Here is a 22,976-nt window from a genome sequence, read left to right as displayed (position 1 = left end):
TTTTTCCTAAATTACTTTTTAAATCACAGTGTAACGCTTCACAAATAGGTGGAATTCCGGCGAGGTGCGAATGTAAGCAGGTTGTGTGAGCTCGTTGACGCTGGACTGCACGAGTTGGATACAGATGACTGGTCATCTCTTATTATTATCAACGCCCTTTTATTCTGACAAGCTTTTTCGAATTAAAAGACAATTAATAGGTTTTACTTATTAAAGCTCTTTAACGTACGTATATGTACGATAAATTATCCGTTGTGGTACTCTTATTATGAACTATATGCTTCTTATAAGGTAATTATTTATATAATTACAAGTCACCTTGGGCAAGGCCCATCGCCTATGTTGGCATCTTGAATTAATGAGAAGTATTCCTGAGAAGTGAAGGAAGTATTCCTACGCCTGCCTTGTGGTCAAACCCTAGTAGACCGGGTCAGGTACCCCTAGATCCACAGAGTGGGGAAAAATCTTCACCGACTGTTTGCCAGCAATTGGCGGGAAGTGACACGGAACAGGAAGCGATGGAAAGTTTTCGTTTCTCGGATGCGTAGACATATTTTGGATCAGAGAGCCAGTGGAGTTAGTGAGTGATAAAATATCATTTTAAAAAATCTAATTGCTGTCTCGATTTGTGGATCTTTATAAATGAAAATCGATACTTATAAGCATGTCTATGTTTTAATCAATAATACACAATTAAAAGGTTAAATCTGTAATTTATTAATTTGGCTCAAGTATGTCACAGTATAGATCAGTGTGTCATTATATTAATGTCAACTGAGATAACTTCGCAGAGATTGTCGACTTGTATCAAACTATAGAACTCCAGTGCTGAGAAAATATTAACTCGGAACGCTTTAATGTTCCAGTTTGTCTCACAAATTTACTGCTAATCGTTCTTTAGGATTTAATTAACATCAGCGTGATATCACGTATTTTAAATTCTGGATTAACAATAAAAGTAAGTAGCAGTGTGTCGCTAAAGGTTGTGATGAAACTAGCATCTCTTAGACTCCAAAATCGAGCACATGTGTCAGTTGTTAGACACAGAAGGCCTGTAACCTAACCTAACCCAACCTTTTTGGGCCACGCCCCACCTTAGCGTTTCTAAAATTATTGTGCCCCCTATTAGTCTGTATACAATGTAAAAGTAATGTAGTAATATAGGTTTTAGGAGGAAATTACTGGGAAAATGTTAACGAAACACAGTAAGTAGATTTTAAAACTTATAATGAAACATAAGTTTATATTAATTTTTGAATACCCCCCCCCCTTATTTATCAAATTGCTCCCCTGTGGAGAGTGAGCCCTACGTTGGGAAACACGGCCCTAGAGAGATTAACGTAGGCCTAGTGTTTGGACCATATGAAAACCTTTTGCAGTGTACCTTTAATGCTGGCAGTATTTCCTTTATTGGTACATTCGTTGAACAAGTAAAGCACGAACTCTGGAATCACCGGTACTGTCTATCAGGCCCCAACTTATTTTTTAATGAGCTTAAACCCCCTTGAAGTTTAAGGAAGAAAGACAAAATAAATGAGCCGTTTATTATTTACCACATTCTGTACGGTCTTATACCATTAGATTATACTACAGGATTTAAATAATAATTTTAAATATTTTAATGCTATTATTCTGTTTTAATTGTTCATATCAATCTCATGTTACTTGTAAATTATTAAATATGACATATTATATAACTACCAACTGACTCGGCATCCGGCATATAATATATTATTTATAGGAAACCTTTTTTTTGTTCAATAAAATTAACTATCTACTATAATAAAAAAATAGGGGTTGTTCGTAGAGGGATGACAATTAAGGGTTGTATGTATTTTGTATGTTGCATCACAAAAAAAAATACAAAAATGTTGTCTAAAAAATAAAAAATTGGGGTGGACACCCCTTACGACTGAGGGATAGCCAATTCTTAGAATTGTTGAATATTCATAAAAAAATCATAAGAATCGGTCGAGCCGTTTCGCAGATGTATGGGAACAAACATTGTGACACGAAAATTGTATATGTATAGAGATTTGAATTTTAGAATACTTCAAAAGAGAATTTGATTGTACTTCATTCTAGTTAATTTCCTTTCGTAATCAGACCTCGTATCCAATTTAAATAAACTCCTAAATCGAATCACAACTCTCCAGCTCCAATGTCCAAGTATTTCTAGCAAAATAAGATTTTCATTTTCTTCCAACGGTGACTAAATAAAATCGAGTGCCGAGACCTTACCTGATGAGCTTCCGGCATTGCAGTATTGGAAAAATGTTTACCGGAGTTTTATCGTGTTACTTCGTTTATCTACAGCTTTTCGTTGTTACGCTCAAAATGTTACTTTGAATTCTAAGAAAGCTTTACAAATGTTAAAGTGTAGATAATACTTACATAAACTTTCGTAGCATTAACGTAGCGAAGGTAGCTACGTCTAGTAGATAGGCTCGTAGCGTTGCAACTAAAAAGCTACGATGTCTAATTAACGAATTCGTTAAAATATAAATACTTGTTTGCAGTTTGCAGTTTGTAGAGTGGTAGCCTAGTGGTTTCAAGGTGGGACTCCTATCTCTGAGGTCGTAAGTTCCAAAGTTAGATCTCCGGCTAGTTACAAGGATTTTCCTTCTAAATACGCACTCGCTATTTATATCAAAAATACTGGCGGACGTCAGGCACTTACTTGTCCATTTAGAAAGGTAAATGATCACGAAATATATACCTTAAATGTTATTTTTATAATAAGCTATAAAAAACGAAATTGTATGGCCAATTAATTAGTCCTTACGTAAGGGGACACAGAGCAATGAAATCTATTCACGATACGATTAGATCAATGAGTCTAGTTATATATTTACTATAGATTTAGGAAAACGGAGGAATTTCAATAAATATAATGATTGATTAATAAATCATAAAATAGCTTTAGAGTATATAAAAGGTTATCATGACTGACCCTATGTCGACGAAATGATAATCTTTGTAATTCTTAGAACAAATAAGTTAAGTTAAGTACGTCATTTCTCGATATTTTATAAATAATTTCAATGGGTTTTTTTGATTCTCTAGGAGCCTCAAATACCTTGGGCTTATGAATTAAGCTATTTTAGTTCATAAAGATTTTATCATATGATCAATAACTTTAAGAATTCATTTTACTTCTTGTTGTTATGCCAAATATATTTTTGAAGAAAATTCTTCATTTAAAAATTCTGAGAAGAGTTTTTTTCCTTATTTACGAAAACGCGTACCCATTATTACTTTCCGGTATTGTGACTTCGCTACGCAATACCCTAAACTTTCATATACATATTATTTTCCAATAAAATGGATTATTCAAGCAAAAAAATAATCGGACAAAAGTTGATAGATTCAACGTGTTTTATATGAAAAACATTATAATAACTACTATTTGTGGTTACTATTGGTATGATAAAACAATGTTTAGAAGCAAGCTTGTGTAAAGTTTTCTATAAAAAACACATCTGGTATGTTTGAATGCACGTAACCATACAATGGGGTATGTGGCAGCCATTTTGTGAACTCAGTTTTTAAGGAATTTTTTTTATTTGGTAACAAATTCGAAGGCAGATATATTTTACAATATGTTAAATCTAAAATAATGAAACAGTTGAAATGCAAAACTGTGTATTTAATCAGCGGAAATAAATACAACTGTAATATAACACATTGCTACAATCAATACAAAACCTTCTACAAGTACTTAATTTTTAATAAATTGATCGATCCTGACATCATGAGTCGCTATGTAATGATCCAGCCATTTTTCTATAACAGGAATATTCTCTGTGGACCATTTGACTTCCTCTCGGATATTCCTCATGGATTTTTCGATGATGTGCTCGGCTGAAGCGAATTCTCCTTGATGTGAAACGTACAGCTTTGAAACTAAATCCAAACCAGTTTGGGTCTTAAATTCACCTGTTGCTGATAATATAAGGTTGTCCCATAAATTGGTTTTTGATGCAAATCTGTAAAAGGACAAAGTTAGTAATTATAACGCAATAACATTTTTATTTGTGCCGTTAGGATAAGATGTCGCAAATCAAATCAAGCTCCTAGAACACGTTAAAAATCGTATAAATTTCGATTAAAAAATACAAAGTCCATTATCAATACAATTAAGTTTCAGAAATCAAATGATATTTTATTTATTAACCTCGTTGCATGTTCAGAAATATAACACAATTGACATAATTAAATGTCAAGGAAATCATCGCTTTTGAGCGTTCTCTTCCAGGCAACTCTGAGATTTTTTTACATTAGATAAGATAGGCAAGAAGTGCACAAAATACATAAGTAATATAGTTACTTAGACAAAACTATTAGAAGAAAGCAAAGCAATTAAAACATATGTATCTATTTATTTATTAGCAGTTACACTACAATATAAAAAAATTGAACATAATTAAATCAAAAGGAGGGCAACTGGCTGGCTTATCGCTTTCGAGCGATCTCTTCCAGGCAACCACTGTGAGTAAAGAAAAAAATATTAAAATGTATTAAATTACATAAGATAGGCAAAAATGCATGTTATACACAGTTATTAAGACAAAACTAAACAGGAACAAAAAAAAGACAAACTAAACTAAAAAGATGATACATTACAAATAGAAAGTATAATATGTACATAGTAACAGTGTAACAGTGAACAGGAAAATAATAAAAAAGGACACATGAATCACGATAATTTCAGATCAGTTAATACGAAAGTTAGAGTTAATAATATAAACTGTATAATTAAAAAAAATATACGTAATAACTTATTGCATATTATGAAAAAAATGATTACTAAACTTTGGTTGATATACTTGACTATATATAGAGCCAAGACGCGAAAGTGTATGAATTATGTATTTTCTTTTATGTTGCTGAAGCGAAGGCAATATTAAGTTTTCCCATTAGCCTCTGACCACGCAACTTGAAAGATAAAAAGCTAACTGGTACATATATAGGACAAGGTAATCTAATCTAAAGTCGAACGGTATAGCGATTTTCTTCATTTACTGACTGACTGCAAATAATATTCTCATATTAAAACTCGCGTAAAATCAAAATAAAAATTTGTAAAATATATTTTGTTATGTCCAAGCATAACTTCTCCGGTTGAGGAGAATGAATTGATGTGTCAAATGTCAAAAGTGCAATACAAACACATGATGAAATGAGCACAGCCATCAAACATTATCCTCGTATAATCTTCATGAAACTTTATATAAATAAATTATTATGTAGAGGAAGGAAAAGAGTAAATAGGAAGCCAATATAATAATAAGTGTATTGCCGCCGTCACATGGACTGCCAAAAGGCTCGAAAGTATGTTCATGCCTAAAAATCAGTACTCTCTACTCTTTTTGAAGGAAACTGTGACAGTGTAAATAAACGTGATCTATATTGTATAAATGTATTTGATTAAACAACAATGATGGATGTTGGCAATGCATTAGAATTACCCACAGATTACTGAGTATAAATTATATTGCTTTGTTTGTATACCTTTGTCACATTCATTACAGATTTATTCAAATGTATGAATTTAATAATGAATGCATGTTTATTTTTAAGTACCAGCTTATTATCTTAAATACAAAAATTCAAAATTAAAAAACATCTTATTATAAATAATCTGAACTATTCTCGTATCCACTTTAACACACTTCAAAATCAGTCCAGCCGTATTGCATTACAGTTTTGTCGTGAAATATTCGATTGTCTTGGTCGTGGAATTGTTAGTGATAATATCGTCACGATAAGCTAATAGATACTCGAATTACACACATCAACCGATCAGCTTCAAAACTTTTATCTGTCAAAATTTTCAATCATACTTAACGTATACTAGGTCCGTCTCCTGGTTCTAAACTACCTCCCCACCAATTGTCAGCCAAATCGGTAAAGCCGTACTTAAGTTATAAATATTATAACTATTTTATTTTATAGATATCCTAATTATGGATTTATGTATAAAACTTGAAGCGTTTGGACTCGTTGGAGCATTGGTACTAAACGGAAGTTGGTGGAAAAGTAGTTGTTAAATAATAATATCCTATATTGAATTATCGAAATTATTGTACAGTTTATGGCTACGATACTAAATCAGCAAGTTTAGTGTTGATTTCATAACATAGAGTGAAACTTAATATATGTAAACATTCTTAAAATTACAAAGAAACATTACAAAGAGTTAAATTATTTGAGTTAACCTGTCACTACGCTTGCTTTGCCCTCATACAACTGTGTAAATTAAACTTGCGAGTATCCATTCGATAAATTAATATATTAATTGATAATATTACGTAAAAGATACCAAATATGACTACTATGTTTGTTTTGAGCTTTGAAAAGTCTCTCTAGAATTTAGAAAATATATTTTAAAATATATATTTGCTTACTTCTCTTTCAAGAAGTCCCAATGGTTGTCCAGGAAATGGTACAGCGCTGTATACCCAGCTTCATCACCAGTCAGCATGCTGAAGATGAGGAACAGATCCGTCTCAGTGAAATTGCCGTTCCCCTCCAAGATTGTTACATTTAAAAGTCGATTAATTTTGTACTCATCAATGGGACATCCTGCCAAGGTTTTTAGAAGATATGTTCGTTCGCTCTGTTTCCTTGATGATGGGAAGTGAATTACTCTTTGAAGACCAAATTCCCATTCCTTGTTCGTTCCCCATTTAAAGACTGGACATATATAGGGGTTGGGCATTCTGGAATTGGAATTTATATTTAGGCTTTGCGCAAACCCTGGTATCGGACCTCAAGACGAAAATTTTAAAATATATAACATATATGACAACTAAGTGACAATTTTTTTATTTTCTTAAAGATACATCTTTAAAGATAATATTTTCCAAAAACATTTTTATATCGAAAAATTCAATTGTCGTTTTAAGTATTTTATATTTACCTATTATCCGACCACGTAAACCTTCCACAAACATTTCAAGATTAGGCAAATCGGTCCAACCATTCTCAAGTTTTAGCGGGAAGAACGAAAAGCAATTCATTTTTATGAATAGATTCTATTTTAAAAAATCTTAAGTAAAAAGGTATATTCTTATACTAACTAGCACTATTGTACATGCTTTATTTAAGGTCCTTCCTCCTTAAAAAAATAAAAAACCTGTTGTGCTATGTAGACTTGTAGTCGAACGAACAGTAAAATTATATTAAATTTATTATTAAACAAAAGGTAAGGTAAAAACCTTTGCCCGACCCCTATATTCATCAGAAATAAATCATTCTAATTGTACCCCTGTAACCAAAACACTCATATATCTCTATTCATCACAGCGTAGACACAATTCAACAGAAAGATACGAAAAATAATTACTTCTAAGAGTACAGTTGCTTTTTTATGACTCTCTAAGTTATAGTGGAATGAAGAATTTTATTTGATGTAGTCTAGAGTAATTGAAAATCTAAATGATCCAATATTTTATACATATTTTTGTCGTGCCGGGAAAACAAATTCAACTTTACCGTATGAAGGCTTAAAATAGATTTATAATAATCGCGGGGAAAACAAAATTCCACCACGCATGATTGGAGTACAATAGAGACTCGGGTGTATTGTCCAACCTCACAGATGTTCCCTGACATTAAACATTTTGATCGTACTTTCTCATATTTATTGTTAATCGTATTTCCATTTTATGATAGACTTTTATAGTTTTGTATTTAAGTTGTAAATTGTGTTAAAATTTACAGACATTGTTTTAACTTATTACCTGAGTATTTTTGGTTAAATAAATATTTAATTTTATTTTAATTAAGCCTGCGAATCTGATGATTTAAGGACCTGCGTTTAAAATTCAGTATGTATCAGGGAATTTATCTATATACTGATGGGAAGGATGTCTTTTTAAAATATGTTTTACGCCACTTCTTCAAATCCGTTACGTTCTCTGGAGCCTCTGAAAAGGCTTCTCCTTTTGCCTATTTGTCTCCCTATTTAAAATACTTACGGATTCCCTTCATCCGGATTGGGCATCTCCATCCACTTGGTATACGCCTCTCGCGCCTCTTCAATACAAGGCTTATATCCAGCATGGCAAAGGAAGTTCTTCGCCAACGAACAAAGGTTCTTTCTTCCTGTCTCGTTTTTGTGATGGAATTCTTCGTAAACAGGGCTTAGGAATGTACGGACGTAAGTCTGAAAAAACCTTTAAATCAACCCTGCTTTCAAGGGCTTTGTAATTTAAAATTTCATGCCTAAGTCGTCTAAATAATTGTAATAAATTACGACGACAAAAACACTTGGATGAATTTGAGAGACCGTGTTTTTTTTTGAATCATACTTTAATTTTATAATTTTCTAATCGTTTCATGGTTAGTAATCATTACATAACTAATAAAACAATATTCGTGATATCGTTATGAGCAATCAGAGCAGAGGGTTGAGTAGAGGAGAGTAGGGTTGAGGCGCCATCTTGACTTTTGACAGTGCGTTCAGGAAACGGGGGACACGTACTGATTGAAAGTGAGATCGCTGGCACAATCCGCTACTCGTTATGATCTAACCTAAAGTGTTATTTTTAGTGTAAAAAGGAGTCAATCTTAATTAAATATATGATAGTTATTCGTGTGTTTTGTGCTCGCACATTACCCACATTACGTCCACTAAACCTGACCATATCAATATCTATATTTCTCCGACATATATTAAGTTTTCTTACCCATCCTCTTGAATAAATAAAATAAATAATACACTAGAAGCTACAACTAATTATGATCAAACAAAACTCTGAAATCCAAAATAACCAATCAATAAGACGAATATGATCCTAATAAAACACAAAGATCTATTAGCATACCAACTTACCCTAAATTTCTCCTTAATGCATGAACAAATATGTCTACCGATGTGATCGATCATCGTAAATACTGGCTCCCATACTAAACGGTCTTTCTCATAGTTTAAAAAGAGTGTCATGTTGAGTGCAGTCGCGAAGGAGAGTTCACCAGCGAAGGCCAAATTCCAGGCGTCATGGAGGAGTTTCGCTCTTGTTAAGGCCGGGATGGAGAGACGTTCCTCGCTTTGAAGGTACTGTAGGAGAAGATTCCAGTTTTCTTGATCGTAGTTCACTGGGAATGGAGCTACAAAAGTAATATGTTACATCAGAAAATGTATATAAATATTATCTTTTTTAAGTCAGACCAGCTACAGCTGAGTTTCATCGCCGTCGTGGCAGGTGACAAAATTCCACCCGTATCACCTGGACGTCCGTCATTCCACTAAATTATCTAGTTCTCACTAAAAATATTAATAATGAAAACAGCGGAAGGTATGCAACACCAAGAACGTGACTAAAGAAGTAAGAAGAGTACCACAACTTACCGATTTCTTCTGGATTGACAATTATAAAGTGCTCCTTGCTCGGCATTTTCTCTATCGTAGTCTCTTTTTCCTTCATCCATACGACAGGAGAAGTTTTATCGAAGTCCAGTTTTTCACCTCGGATTACCACTAGGGGGAGCCACCAACTCATTTTTTCTGCGTTGGGAACGTCGTGTGGACGCTCGCGGAGGTACACTTTCTAAATGAAAATAATCTGTGATTTCAACAGGTAGCTTAACATGACATTCTCAATTAGAGACAATACGTAAAATACTGTATCTGAAAATCTCGAAAAAACCTTTTTAAATCAGATTTCTAAATTTATTTCATGTTCATTTGTCAATCTAATATGTAAGGTTATCAGCCTCCTATGCCTGAGTCACGCCGTCGACTTTTTGGGTATAGAAATCGGTTTCCTCACGATGTTTTCCTTCAACGTTCGAGCGAATGTTAATTAAACATAGAAAGAAAGTCGAAAGTGCACAGCCGGAGATCGAACTCCGTTATGGGAGTCGTACGCTGAAGCTTCTACGCCAGCACTACTTATCTGAAAATCTATATGTACAATTAAATATTAAACTTAACAGAATTACATAAAACCCTAATGTAAGAGTTTATAATCTTTGCAGGCGCATTCTTTTTCAATTTTCGAAAAGTTTTTTTTTTATATACATGTGTCTTTACTACGACATCATGGAACATTACGATCTAGCCTAACTTAATACCTAATAAGTAATTTAAGTCTAACCTAATTTACTAAAAAGGATTGTTATCATAAGTAAGTGTCTTAACTTAACTTAAGTAAACAACTTATTGTCTCTATTAAAGGGAAGACACTCTGTTCTTGTGTTTAATTTTTTTTTCATTCACTGTTTAGCACTTAATATTAAAATACACTAACACTAATTCATTAGTTCAAATGGTTTTGTCCTTTGAAATCTTCTCACTAGGCCCGTGGTGTCAAGGAGTTGAATAGACATTCACGTGATGGTGGAGCCTATGTTCGTGTGCTCCAAAAGTCGTCAGAAAAGTCGAAGTAAACATAGTTTATTTTAGAAGTGATTGTAACAATATGAAAACATTTACAAGACATCTTTCACTAAATTGGGACTATACCTGAGAAATATGAGCAGTATTCTTATCATAGTTCCTATTGACTGTGACCAAAGGCAGTCGATCCTGCTCAATCCAGCTCATAGCAATCGTCTTTATGTCGACGCCCTTTGGTATTTTACCATCTTCATGGGCCGCTGCGTTCAATGCATTCCATATATCATCACCAGTGAAAGTTTTGAAGGCTCTGCAAATTCATGATAAGTTTTATTTTTAATTCGTGTGCGGTGCGACTCACTCCAGGCGGCCATTCACTATGGCGTAGAGATGAGGTAGTTCCTTAGGGAAAATCTGTCCAGAATGATAAAATTTAATGATGTTAACGTCATTAATGTTATGTTACATCAATTGACAGCACACAGTTTCTATCTGTATGTTATTGTCCTTCGACAAGTTACTACTGACATAACAAAATAACATGATTAGAACTTGTTAGTAACTTTAAACAAAAGTTAGTAGATTACTACTAAATCAAATTTAAAATATAAAGGAAGTTGGTGTGATGGAAACACAAACTGTACACAGTTGTATTGCAAATAAAACGGACAAGCTTTATATAATAAAAAAACATAATAATAATCAACAATTTTCCGCGCCTTTTACGAGTTTTTATATATCTCATAATAATGTAAGCATGGAAAATGTCAATGCAATCTCAGTGGGCACAAAACATGATCAATTCGCCTTTTTAAGTTTACTTCTATTTTTCGAGATACTTTTTAATCGAATTATTTTGACTTATTATTTATATTTATAATTATTTATACTTGACAGGAAGTTTTAGATCTACAGACCAGCTAAAGAACTCTATTGGTTGATATTTACGTGAAACATTAAAAATAAACTCACTTTTCCCTTATGAACATTCGCATACCCTTTTTGAAGGTATCAGCGCCTAGCGTGTAGTTGAAAACTCGGAAAAGAAGCTCAATCTTGGTACAAGTCGTCTCCTGCTTCAAGCCTGTGATTCTGGAGTGAGGGTATCTCTTGCTGAACTCATAATATATCGAGTATAGAACTGTAATTGGCCACTGCCTGTCCATCTCAGAGTCGTTAATCTGAGGAGAATTCAGAAATATAGGCCTCTATTCGTATGAAATTCAATTGTACCGTTTAAAATAAAGTACGCATTGGTCTCTTTTCATCTCAGTGCAAACAGAATTGGGCAAAAAGAGAAGAAAAACTTAAAAGTTAATATAATGAATAGTGCGAACATACTGCCATGTACTGTGTTTTTATTTAAAGTTGCGTCAGTCTTATAGATGAGTTTATAAGCTAAACAATAACGTTACACAGAAGCTCAAAGACTCAAGGAAGAAATGGCTATTTGATACCTTCTTCGTTGCTTGCATCAAAGCTTGTTAGATGGACCAAAGTTCTTAATTTTGAAATTGTTACAATACAAGTTTTTAATTGTTATTAATTATACAGACGATGATGACACTAATTTAGCAAATGTTTGACGTACAATTTAACCTGGAGTCTCAGAATAAGAAAGATAAGAGTAACAATGAAGTATTCCCGAACCAATTCGACTTAGGGTCCTTCAAGAAAAGAGCGTACCAATTCTTGAAAGGCCGACAACGCACTTGCGAGCCTTCTGGCAATGTGAGTGCCCATGGGCGGGCGGTATCACTTAACATCAGGTGAGCCTCCTGCCCGTTTGCCTACTATTAAATAAAAAAAACAATACTTACAAAATAACATTATACAATACAGGTTTCTATTATTTATGTTTAAATTAAAAGCCTTGTAGTGGTTTGTGCACATAGCATATAATCCGAAGTTACAGCAGTAAAACAATTACTCTTTCTTTGGTAGGTATGAATAATTTATAATATTTTACATTACACATCTTTCACATACCTCCCATCGGTGTGTGTATATGTATATATATATATGTACTAAAATATCTGCTTTTTTGTTAATTCTTGCATTTATAAAAACGTTATCATAATTCAAAAGTTTAAAATACAAAGATATATAGATATATAGATTTGGAGAACTTCATTCCTACGGTCCCTCCAACTTTAAATAATCCTAAACCAGTCTTTCCACAGACTGACCTGCCCGAAGTCATCTATAGCTAATATCGAGATGTTGCGCAGATAAAACCTTACCTTTAGGGCAATATCAGCTGCAATGTACCCAACCAAACCCTTGTTTACGTACGCATCGCTCCACCATGCAGGGCTGGCCAGGGCCCCAAGCCATAGGTATGTCACCTCTTGTTCTACGATCTGGTATCGGCGGTTTGTCAAGTCGCTTTCCCTAATGATAAATTGTATGTCTTATAAAATAATCTTGACAAGTTTTTTATAATTATTAAAAGGCCGGCAACGCACTCGCGAGCCCTCTGAAATTGAGAGTGTCCATGGGCGGCGGTATCACTTAACATCAGATGAGCCTCCTGCCCGTTAACCACATGTCCTATAAAAAAATTGTATATTGCTTATATTATTTATCGATACCAGGCTCCAAAACGGATTAATTTGTTTTATTAAAACACTGAAAAGCACAGAAAGCTTCCTTGTAGTAGGAACAAGTCTTAATTATTTATCAATAAAATATATATAAAAGCATATCTACAACATCTTATTAGACCTGGGACTCAAAATAGCAAACATACAGTCAGAAACGGACTGACAAAAAAAAACATTAAATAATCAACAACAACAAATAACAAATTGAACAAATCAATTAACAAACCAATACATAAATATTTAACCAATAAGTCAATACACAAAGAGCCCTTGTTAGAAGGGTATAAGAAGAAAAAAAATCAGTAAACCTAAGCCAAGAATCGAAAGCATAAATCAATTGTGATTCCACAAAACAGTTTTTTTTTCGTTAATAGAGTTGTCTGGAATAAATGTATAAATGTGTAGGTTACGTTCTTTTCTTGTTGTTTCTCTCCATACATACTTGAATACAATTAGTCCCCAGTTATCAGCCGGCTTTGCACCCAGATAGTACGGCAAGGCAACCACATCCAATTTCTTCAGAGGCAAGGGAACTTGCCAAAAACTTGCTACTTCTTTGAATACACGAGCCAGCTTCTCATTCGTTCCTTCCAAAGCCGTCAGGTATTCTGGTCTACCCCAGACGCGTAACTCTAAAAGACAGTATTATTAGTATGTTAACTTATCTGTAACGCCTCCGTTTAAAAATTTATTTTAATTATTGTTATACTTTATGGAGGCAACTGAAACGCAAATTAACATTTCAGACTTTACGTGACCTGTTTTTGTTACTAGTTAGGTTTTCGTAGAAGTATAAATTAGATTAAAGAAAATTAACTACGTTTGAAATCGTAAAACGGCTTGTAAAGTTTTTGAATTCAAAGTAATAAAAGCCAAATATATCTATAGAAAAGTAGTTAATTAAAAAAACCAAGGGAGAGGTTTACAGTTCGACGTTTGTTTTTAATATAGAACTCGGATGTAAGGCGAGTAAAAGAAAATTGAAAATCGACCTGTCTTCCATGCATACAAAATCTTAGAATCATAAAATATGAGATTAATCCAGAATTTTATCTCCTGGGGTTTGAAATATCACATAAAGTTGCCTATAACTTTCTGTTCGCGACACATTTCGTCTCATGTTTAATGTTCGACTTAATGACAAAGTACTTCGCCATTTACGATCGGTAGTATATTTACTTGAGAGCTTTTTCTTTAATCCATTTGGTTTTGATTGAATCTCAATTGATAGACTTCGGCAACTGTATTTTGTATTCACATCACGATCGCCGATTCGTATCTAAATCTATGCAGTTCCCGAAACTAGTTTAAGTGGTAGCGAATTATCATAAACATACCTACTGTAGGTGATTAGTACGTGTCGTCATGAAACAATAATTTGTTCTGAAAAGAACAGTTAATTGCGTTACCGTTAGGACAACTTTTTGCCGCGCCTCGATTTTATTGTCTACGCACCCTTCGCATCTTGGTACCACATGTTTACCACTAGTGGCCAGGTAGGATAATTTTTGTATATAAATCTACAGTTTTTAAAAATTAAACACATTCCACATTCCATCTTCACCTCTTCTCAACGAATTATTAGGAAGTTTTATTTTAACCAAATAAGGACCAAATCAACCTAAACCAAAATTACCCTAAACTACTATTTATACAACGAATAAACCACAAATTTCTTCAAGATAGTAAACGAAAAAAACTGTGTTCACTTGATTTAGCCTGTGGCCTGTATGAAAGAATCAGAATAGTGAATGAATCTTGAGCTAAAGTACACGGTTACCAAACATAATAATAAAAAATTATTCAGAGAAATATGGTTGTGACAAAAATTTTCTAACGCTAGTCACACTATGCTTGTACCCCGTGTTCTGGGTAACTATATTACAATTATTACGTGGTGTATGCATGATTAAACAAAAAAAATCAAACAATTTAATTCTACTATTTTACTGAAGTACCTAAGTAGGTAGGTTCATACTAGAATTTATTTTAAATGATATTCTGTGCTTGCGTACTCATAGTATAGGTTACCTATATTATTTCCATTGTCATCTTTGTAATGAGTAGAATTCCCAAGCTGGGTTAGGTGTGCAATCACAAATCCAAACGCGAATGTCGACATCGGTGGTGTGACTTCAAACACATCTTTCACTGCACCCGGCTCGTTTTCTCTGGTGAAACAATTCTTTTTATTACTTGCCATATTACAAAATTATCGTTTACCAAGGCTCCACCTCTCTCTATCTTGGACACTTTTATCCAAATCTTCCCCACCAGCTTCTTAAAGTTCGTCAGCCCCCCGGTAAATGTAGTTGACACAAATTCAAAATACTTTATTCATTGAGTTAACATAAATTATCAGATAAGTACTCTTATGAACGTTAATAAAGAAATACATATTAAACGCAAAGTTTTTTATTTTGCAAAATATTTATAAGCAGCTGGAACCATTACACCATGTTTGAATATGTAATAGATTCAACGTTTGATTGCAATTTTCTAGTATTTTTCTTAATGAACCGTACAGAATATTGAGATATTGCGTATGTGGTTGTTTATTATACTTATTTTAAAGCAAATTGCAAAATTTTGCAAAATTCGATTCAGTACTTGAGATTCCAATAAAATATTTTTTGTTTGTTTCAATTGTTAAGTCTACATTAGAAAACGAATTTGGCTTATTAATTTAATATGTAGTTGGTTCGATTACAAATACTTACATTTCCATTGTTTTTGCCACTGGAGTATTGCTTAGCGCCACCATATCCTTTGGTCTGGCAATACTCAACTCAAATGGTGTTTTGTAGCCAGGTTCGTCGAAGCATGGAAATAGATGCCTTGCGTTGTTTGGACGAAGTTGGGTGCCTGCTACCATCCTAGAAATCGCAAACATTTTACCACGTGAAAATGTTGTGCTAGCAGCCTGTCGGTTGAATTTTTTTATGTTTAATATCTTTAAATCAAACATATTTCATCGATTAATTTGTTACAAGCACAAATGTTTTGTATCAAAGTAATTCAATTCAAATTCAAAATCATTTATTGATATATATATAACACAATGTACACTTATGAACGTCAAAACAGAAATGTGTATAAAATGCTTATAATTTTACATTTACTGCCAGTTCACAAATCAAGGGCGTATAACGAAAGCGAAGAACTGGCAATAAACTCTCCACAACTCTTTTTAATCGCCATGTTTTTGTTTTAAACAATGTTTGTAAAGAGCTGTAACCATTACACCATGTTCCACATGACATCTTAAGTAATATACAATGTTAACATAAATAGCAATTAGTCAGGTGTCTAAAGCAAATAATAATCAAAGCGATTACTGTAGATACAGTCCCGAATACGTCGAAATGGTTTGCCTTAGCACATTTAAACAGGCTACCATATAACCATATGAATTATGAGGCAATCCAACTTCTTGATACAATAGGAATTGGACGTGTAAAGACAACAAACGTTATACAACACGACCTGTTTATGTAGCGTATGGGGGTAATATACTGTGATTTTAAAATGTACTTGGAAAAGATTAGGAGGTATACTGCCAATTTTGTAAATAGCTTAATTGTATTTTATTTTAGTTTTGTGTTATTTTTAGTTATAATTTGGCCGTGCATGGGCTGTAAATAAATAAACACTAAGATTGTTAATGAAAATTAGTTTAAACTATTCACTAATATTGTAGAAAATTAAACCAACATAATATTAGTATGGGCTAGATGGTAATTAAAATGAACTATGCAAGCTTGCTAAAACGACAGGTCTCTATGAAGTTGCTGATAACGTCCAGTTTTATTGTAAACACACAACACAATCTGTTAACAAGACCATTAAACCATGAGCCCGAACAGTGAGACAGGCGTGTAAAATTAATATTTGTTTCTAGTCAAATGTGTTTTTAGTATCTACATATTATATTGTTTATTTATTTATTTATTACAGAAATACATACATTATCCTTACTATGCCAATGCGATAATGTCGAGAAACATTAAATAATTAATGTATAATAAAATACGTTAAAACACATAATTTACACAATATCGCTACTGTGAATTCACTCTTCGAACATAAAAGTATATCGATAGTGTCGGAGACAGCATTCAGTAGTCGCAGCGTCCTGGATAACGTGGATCTGTGCAACAGACTGGTCCTTACCCTTACCAAATAACTTTTGCTTTCGCCATCGCACATATCCCCTAGCTACTAAGAAACCCAGTTCTTGGAGTACACTTGGGTTTATATACATATTACATATGCATTCACAAAACTTGATCAGCAAAATAGATATGTAGTTGAAATCATATAATTAAAAAGAGAATAAAATATAATGAAAATGTCGTATTATGTGTTTTATATAAAAGCGTACCCGACAGACGTTGTCCTGTACACACAAAATTTTAAACTTAAAAAAACAAACAAAGACATCAAGTTTTAAATAATCTGAACTATTCTCCACTCAAACAGTCATCAGAATCGCTCCAGCCATTTATTGAATTACGGTTTTATCGGGAAGGATTCGATCGTCTTGGTCACGATAAGCTAATAGAAACTTAAAATAAACACATCAACCGATCATCTTCAAAGCTTCTAATTTTCGATCATACCTAACCATATATAACAATACGTTTAGCTCTAGCTTAAACACCAATTTCTCGGTAAATCGCAATGGTCTGGCGTGCACTGCGCGTACGCAATAGAGCCGTAATCCGCCGTTTAAGTGACGCCCCTAGCTTTCAGGTAATTAATTCGAGGGAAGAAAGGATCAGAGCGACAGGATGTTTACTGAATCATTCAATTCGTCCGCGAAATAGACCAGCCAATCAAACCAGAAGGCTATAACCATTGAAGAATTCGCTAATATATACCATACCATACAGTGCAATATCGGCGAAGAAAATCATCAGGTTATTTTTCTTCGAGAATGACCGAGGTGCAACGGCTACAGTGACGACCGAGCGGTATATTGGTAGTATTCCTAACTTTTTTATACCGCAGCTGCGAGAAGTGGATATTAACAAGTCAAGTGTATGATTGCAGCAAGATGTGCCTATAGCCCTAGAGTCTCCGCTGGACACAATAAAAACGTTGATTCCGGGAAAAATCATAAGAAGCTTTGGAGACATTGTGCCCACACAGATCTCCATAATCCCAGCTGACTCTAAATCAACGTCAAAATCATTTATTCATATAGGTACACTTATGAACGTCAAAAAAGAAATATACATTAAATGCTTCTAATCAAATCAAGGGCGTAGTATGGAAGAGAAGAACTGGCAATAAACTCTCTGCCACTCTTTTTAATCGCCAAGTTTTTTTTATACCCCATAAACAAAGCAAATACAATTTATTTTTTATATAAATATTTAAAGTTTAAAATCAGCGGTTTAAAATACTATTTTTAACAAATGAACAGCTAACCTAACTAATTTTATCTAATACATGTGTCTTGTTGTCTTTTGTAATACCACGTTTTTTGTCTATGTTACCTCCCCACCAATTGTCACCTGTCTTGAGTTATAAATAGTGTAACTAAAACGACTTTCTTTTATATAAATATTTACCGTTCCTCGTCCTGTTCAGTTTTGTAAGAAGACTTGAAAAAGCCATCCATAGATGCGGTTTGCATTCTTCCTTTAAAACTAAAAATCAGCTCGCCTTTCGATGATTTGGATACTGTTTTTCCTAATAGAAGGGTTAGTATCGGCTTCTTCGAGTCCATATTCATCTCTTTTACACCTACTACTTCAAGGTTTTCACTAAAACAAATAAAAATACTTTATATAAGTATTTTGTTAGGAAATAAGTACATTTAATGCATACTGTATAAGGGAGGACAATTCGTTTTTAATAAAATTTTCGTTTGTTTGTTTTTAGTAGAATTATTGCAATACCAGTTAGCGCACTAATTATATATAAAATCTAATAGATTTGCTCACCGGGAAGCTTACAACATAACTTCCATAGCTATTGCGATCCCAATTTCAGTTTAATACTAAGTATTTGTACTAGGTCATTAGTTAGCGATATCAAAAGAACTTCATGGAAAAATCTTTTCATTAGACGTCATTACGATTCTTTGCAAGACAATTGTTAAAAAATGATTGAGGCAAATATTGATATCGGTATTGCAGTATTGCTATAACAGAGTGAGGCAAATATTGCACACAGATGTACGCTCTTTTCTTGAAGAAATTTAATCAAATTGGTTTGGAGATACAATTCAGTGGGAAGCTGGTTCCACATAGTGGTGGTGCGCGGCAGAAACTGCTTTAAAAACGCTTATTTGTGGAATGGTGATCGTCGAGATGACACGGGTGGAATTTCGTATTCAGCCTCGACGTCCGAGAGTGAAACTCAGCTGCAGGTGCATCCGAACAACTCTTAACACTGCGTGATGAATGCGGTAGAAGATGCAGAGTGAACTCATATGTCTACGCATCGCCAAGGGATCATGCCGCTCAGAAAGGGATTATTCGTCTACGATTCGAACCGTTCTTCGTTGAATACGGTCAGGTGAAACCGCAATTAACAGAATGTATTCAATTAATTTTGCAAGAAATCAGTCAAAACTTACCCATTTCGAAGCACAACATTATGCTCCGTCACCTCAAGGTCATGTGAGCAATGGAGACTGATTTCATCAGAATCCTCAAGCCAGGTGACATTGATTTGTACCCGGCCATTGAACACTGCATCATCTAAATATGGTTCCAGCTCTATATTATAGCCGTTTGGTTTTACGGTCTTGGGTAATCTGGTTTCCAGGGTGAGAGCATGTGCGTTGTTAAGATCTATGCTTCTTGTTTTTATGATGTGAAGGCCTTGAAGATTCTGTAAACGTTTTGGTTGATAAGGTGCGAGTTGTTTGCAAACCGAACAAAAGGGAAAGGACTGGAGGAGATATATAAATATATATATTAGCGGATCCGTACATACTACATACAAAAAAATATCAACTAATGCAAATCATTCTGGAATCCACTCGAAAACACAAAAAATTCATCAAAATTTTGGGAGTTCTGTTTAGGAGTTGTACAGAACATACACATGTACCGAAGATTTATATATATACTAGCTGTTTATTTCCTGATAAATAACAGCACCATCTGGCGGGTTGATTTGTGAAACTAAACCAACCAGGGTGCCAACGAAACGCATACAAAAAAAATCATTCAAATCCGTCTAGCCGTTTAAGACAGTGTTCAGTGACATTTACACGTACAGTAGAATTATGTCTTGTATATATATATTCTGTAGATAACACGATATACGATATAAGATGGTTAGTATAATTCAAGACTCAAATCGAAGTAATCGTGTATTACGCATTATTGTCATCTTATCTTTATTTATGATCAAAAATCTACAGCCTTTCTATACATATTTACTATTACATGGACTGTCATGACTGACCAATTACAAATTTTGACATTGTTAAATTTTATTCTAATTGATGTAATTTTTTTATCGATAAACAATTGCCAGTTTAACTCATCAATGTATAAAGCAAATTAATTAAACTAAGATGTCGTATGTTCGTTTCGAATGATTAGAAGATTTAAATAATTTTTTCTCTGAAAAAACCACTTTATATGTCGCTTATAGATCAAATATTAAACAATATTATACCAAAACTAATTAAGTTTGCAAATATTTTTTTATTTATAAAAAGCATACCAATGCTCGGCACATTGGTACAAGAAAAATAAAATAAACTTTTTAATGTGACAAGCACTAGGCAAACATGACATGCACGAAGACATAATAAAAATAAATTAAATTATTAAAACTAAACGAAATATTGAAGTGTAGGAGGAGCAACTATGGATATCAGCACGTATATCAGAATGCTCAATCTGGATTTTGGTGAGTTTTGGCTAAAACGTTCTCGGTTTTCTCTGGTAAGGAGGGAATGATGATGAAAGGTCTGGGGTATCTAGAGAGTACACGAAATTGAAATTTTGTAAAAAGGTTGGGACAATCCAAGTTGATTGTCCCATTGTTAAATATCTTAATTGCAAACGATACATTGATGAATTTTCTACGTTTCTCCAATCTAATTAATCTCAAAGAAAATATCATTTAACTAAATATTATTTTTTAATGTATAAATTGATAGTTTTTCAGACTAATCAAGGCAACCCATCAAATATTATATAAGTAACGATGTTTAGATATTTAAAAGGAAATTCTAACTTTTTTTAATGTAATAGGAGGCAAACGGGCAAGAGGCTCAACTGATGTTAAGCGATACCGCCGCCCATGGACACTTACATTGCCAGAAGGCTCGCAAGTGCGTTGCCGGCCTTTTAAGAATTGGTACGCTCTTGTAACTTGGCAATGCTGCTGCGTCTGTTTATGATATCATTCGTAAATTTCTCTAATTTGTATTTACTATGATTCCAACACCGTGATACTATATGCTAAATGTTATACTTGATACTTTTGATCTCAGAATAATTAGCTAAAAAGTACTTAGCTAGAACACAAATATAGTTACTAAAATTGTAACTAACTCATGTTAACCTGATCTTTGGATTTCGTTTACGAAATATTAGTTTAATATTATTATTATAACAAAGTTGCTTTGTTTCCGTAAATCTTGTCACTATAAATGTGTAACCTTAATAAGTGGACCAAATATAACGGACCTTATCCGGTGGAAGGGCGTGGGCGAAGGCGCACAGGCATACTAACACAGTAATCAGCTTCATCATACCTGCAAAATATTCAAGCATTTAACGTCAAAGGAAGTTTTCATTAATTTTTCATTATCGCATATTAAGAAGTCTCAAAAAGAGAAAAAAAGTTAGACGTAGTTTCAAGTGCGTTGGAAAAGTATTATCTGTATAAGGCAAGTAAAAACTTCAACGTGGCCTTGACTGTACAGTTAACAATAAATTATTAACTAATACGATACATTAAGGCTCTACATTTTTAAGTCTTAGCAAGCAAACTGAGAGGGGACTTATGTCTCTACCTGCCCTCCCTAATAAACGCCCTTGGATAGTTTAAGAATAACAAAATATTCGTTTCAACTGTGTTCCATGATTTAGGGAAACATCGTTGGAGACACGGCTTAACTTCAGTCGTTTCCACACAGTTTTTAATAGATCCATTATAGCGTAATTACTTCTTTAAAAGCATTGCATTCACTACCATTATATAAAACTTTTCTGTTTTAAGGGCTATATACAAACTGAATACTTTTCATGAATAGATCTAAATTATATTTACAAGATATGGAATGGGTCTTATACCAGTAGGTCTAGATATTAGTTCTGCTATATTAAGCAACGAAATAAATTAATTTTCGTCTTTTTTAGCTAAATTTTACGAATAGTATCAAAACAGGCTATGACTTAAGCCTTTTATTATAGTGTCCCCAAACATTGATAATACAATGTAATCTATTACTATGTATCTAAAAGTTCTCGTGGTTCTTTCTACCTTATTATTTGAACAACACTTACCAAACGTGTAGTGTCAAGGCGGGGCAAATATCTGAACTGTGTCCGAGCACAATCAGTCAATTGGTTGCAGGATATCTTCCATTTACTCTGACGACACACACTTGTAATCTTATTAACATAACTGGAGGTGTCATCAAAATAGCCGTAACATTTTATACCTGTGTCTTGAAGAGTGTGAGACCACAATAGTAATATGCACATTGTCTTACAGAAAAATATATAATTATGTTCATTAATTTGCATACAATATGTTGTCTTTTAATATTTATAAACGAAATTTTCCCAGGTAATGAACGCAATAAATCGCAGCCTGGGTTTTCTTTGTGAAAGTTGTGTTCCTTATTCTAAACAGCTATATTATCAAATGTGTTAGTTTTATTTATTTGTAAGTTCTACACGTTGTAGGCATACAACTATACAAGAAAATATGACGACACAAATTTTATACATATCAATGCTATTACAACATCAGTAAGCTAGCAAGTGTAAAAAAGGGTAAAAATTATGTACCACAAAGAACGGTTAGGTGGC

The 22,976-nt window shown here is 33.5% G+C and overlaps 1 protein-coding gene and 1 long non-coding RNA gene across 2 annotated transcripts; one reads left to right on the top strand and one right to left on the bottom strand.

Moving 5' to 3' along the window:
- Positions 1-821: 821 nt before the first annotated feature.
- LOC123710855 lies at positions 822-3,919 on the top strand. The gene is made up of 3 exons (XR_006753872.1): positions 822-958; positions 2,520-2,696; positions 3,796-3,919. It is a non-coding gene; the product is annotated as an uncharacterized LOC123710855 (long non-coding RNA).
- LOC123710854 (aminopeptidase N) lies at positions 3,629-22,535 on the bottom strand. Its single transcript, XM_045663111.1, has 15 exons — positions 22,446-22,535; positions 21,624-21,691; positions 19,547-19,803; positions 18,534-18,728; positions 15,675-15,830; positions 14,986-15,125; positions 13,397-13,586; positions 12,592-12,742; positions 11,321-11,529; positions 10,475-10,658; positions 9,359-9,557; positions 8,843-9,117; positions 7,986-8,173; positions 6,411-6,725; positions 3,629-3,989 (listed from the first exon to the last, which is right to left on the bottom strand). Exons 2-15 carry the CDS (start codon positions 21,687-21,689, stop codon positions 3,722-3,724), a joined length of 2,793 nt encoding a protein of 930 aa, XP_045519067.1. The 5' UTR covers positions 21,690-21,691; positions 22,446-22,535; the 3' UTR covers positions 3,629-3,721.
- Positions 22,536-22,976: the final 441 nt, after the last annotated feature.

Source organism: Pieris brassicae, chromosome 6 (assembly GCF_905147105.1).
Source record: "Pieris brassicae chromosome 6, ilPieBrab1.1, whole genome shotgun sequence".
NCBI classification, from domain to species: domain Eukaryota; kingdom Metazoa; phylum Arthropoda; class Insecta; order Lepidoptera; family Pieridae; genus Pieris; species Pieris brassicae.
Note: the sequence above shows the minus strand (reverse complement) of the source record. Positions and strands in the feature narration are given on the sequence as shown.

Coding starts and splice junctions, on each gene's coding strand:
- LOC123710854 (XM_045663111.1), bottom strand. CDS start 21,689: ATGATGAAGCTGATTACTGTGTTAGTATGCCTGTGCGCCTTCGCCCAC. Junction 13,587..14,985: donor TGACAATGGAAATAATATAG/GTAACCTATACT, acceptor ACTGTCTTTTAG/AGTTACGCGTCTGGGGTAGA. Junction 6,726..7,985: donor AATCCGGATGAAGGGAATCC/GTAAGTATTTTA, acceptor TTCCAATTCCAG/AATGCCCAACCCCTATATAT.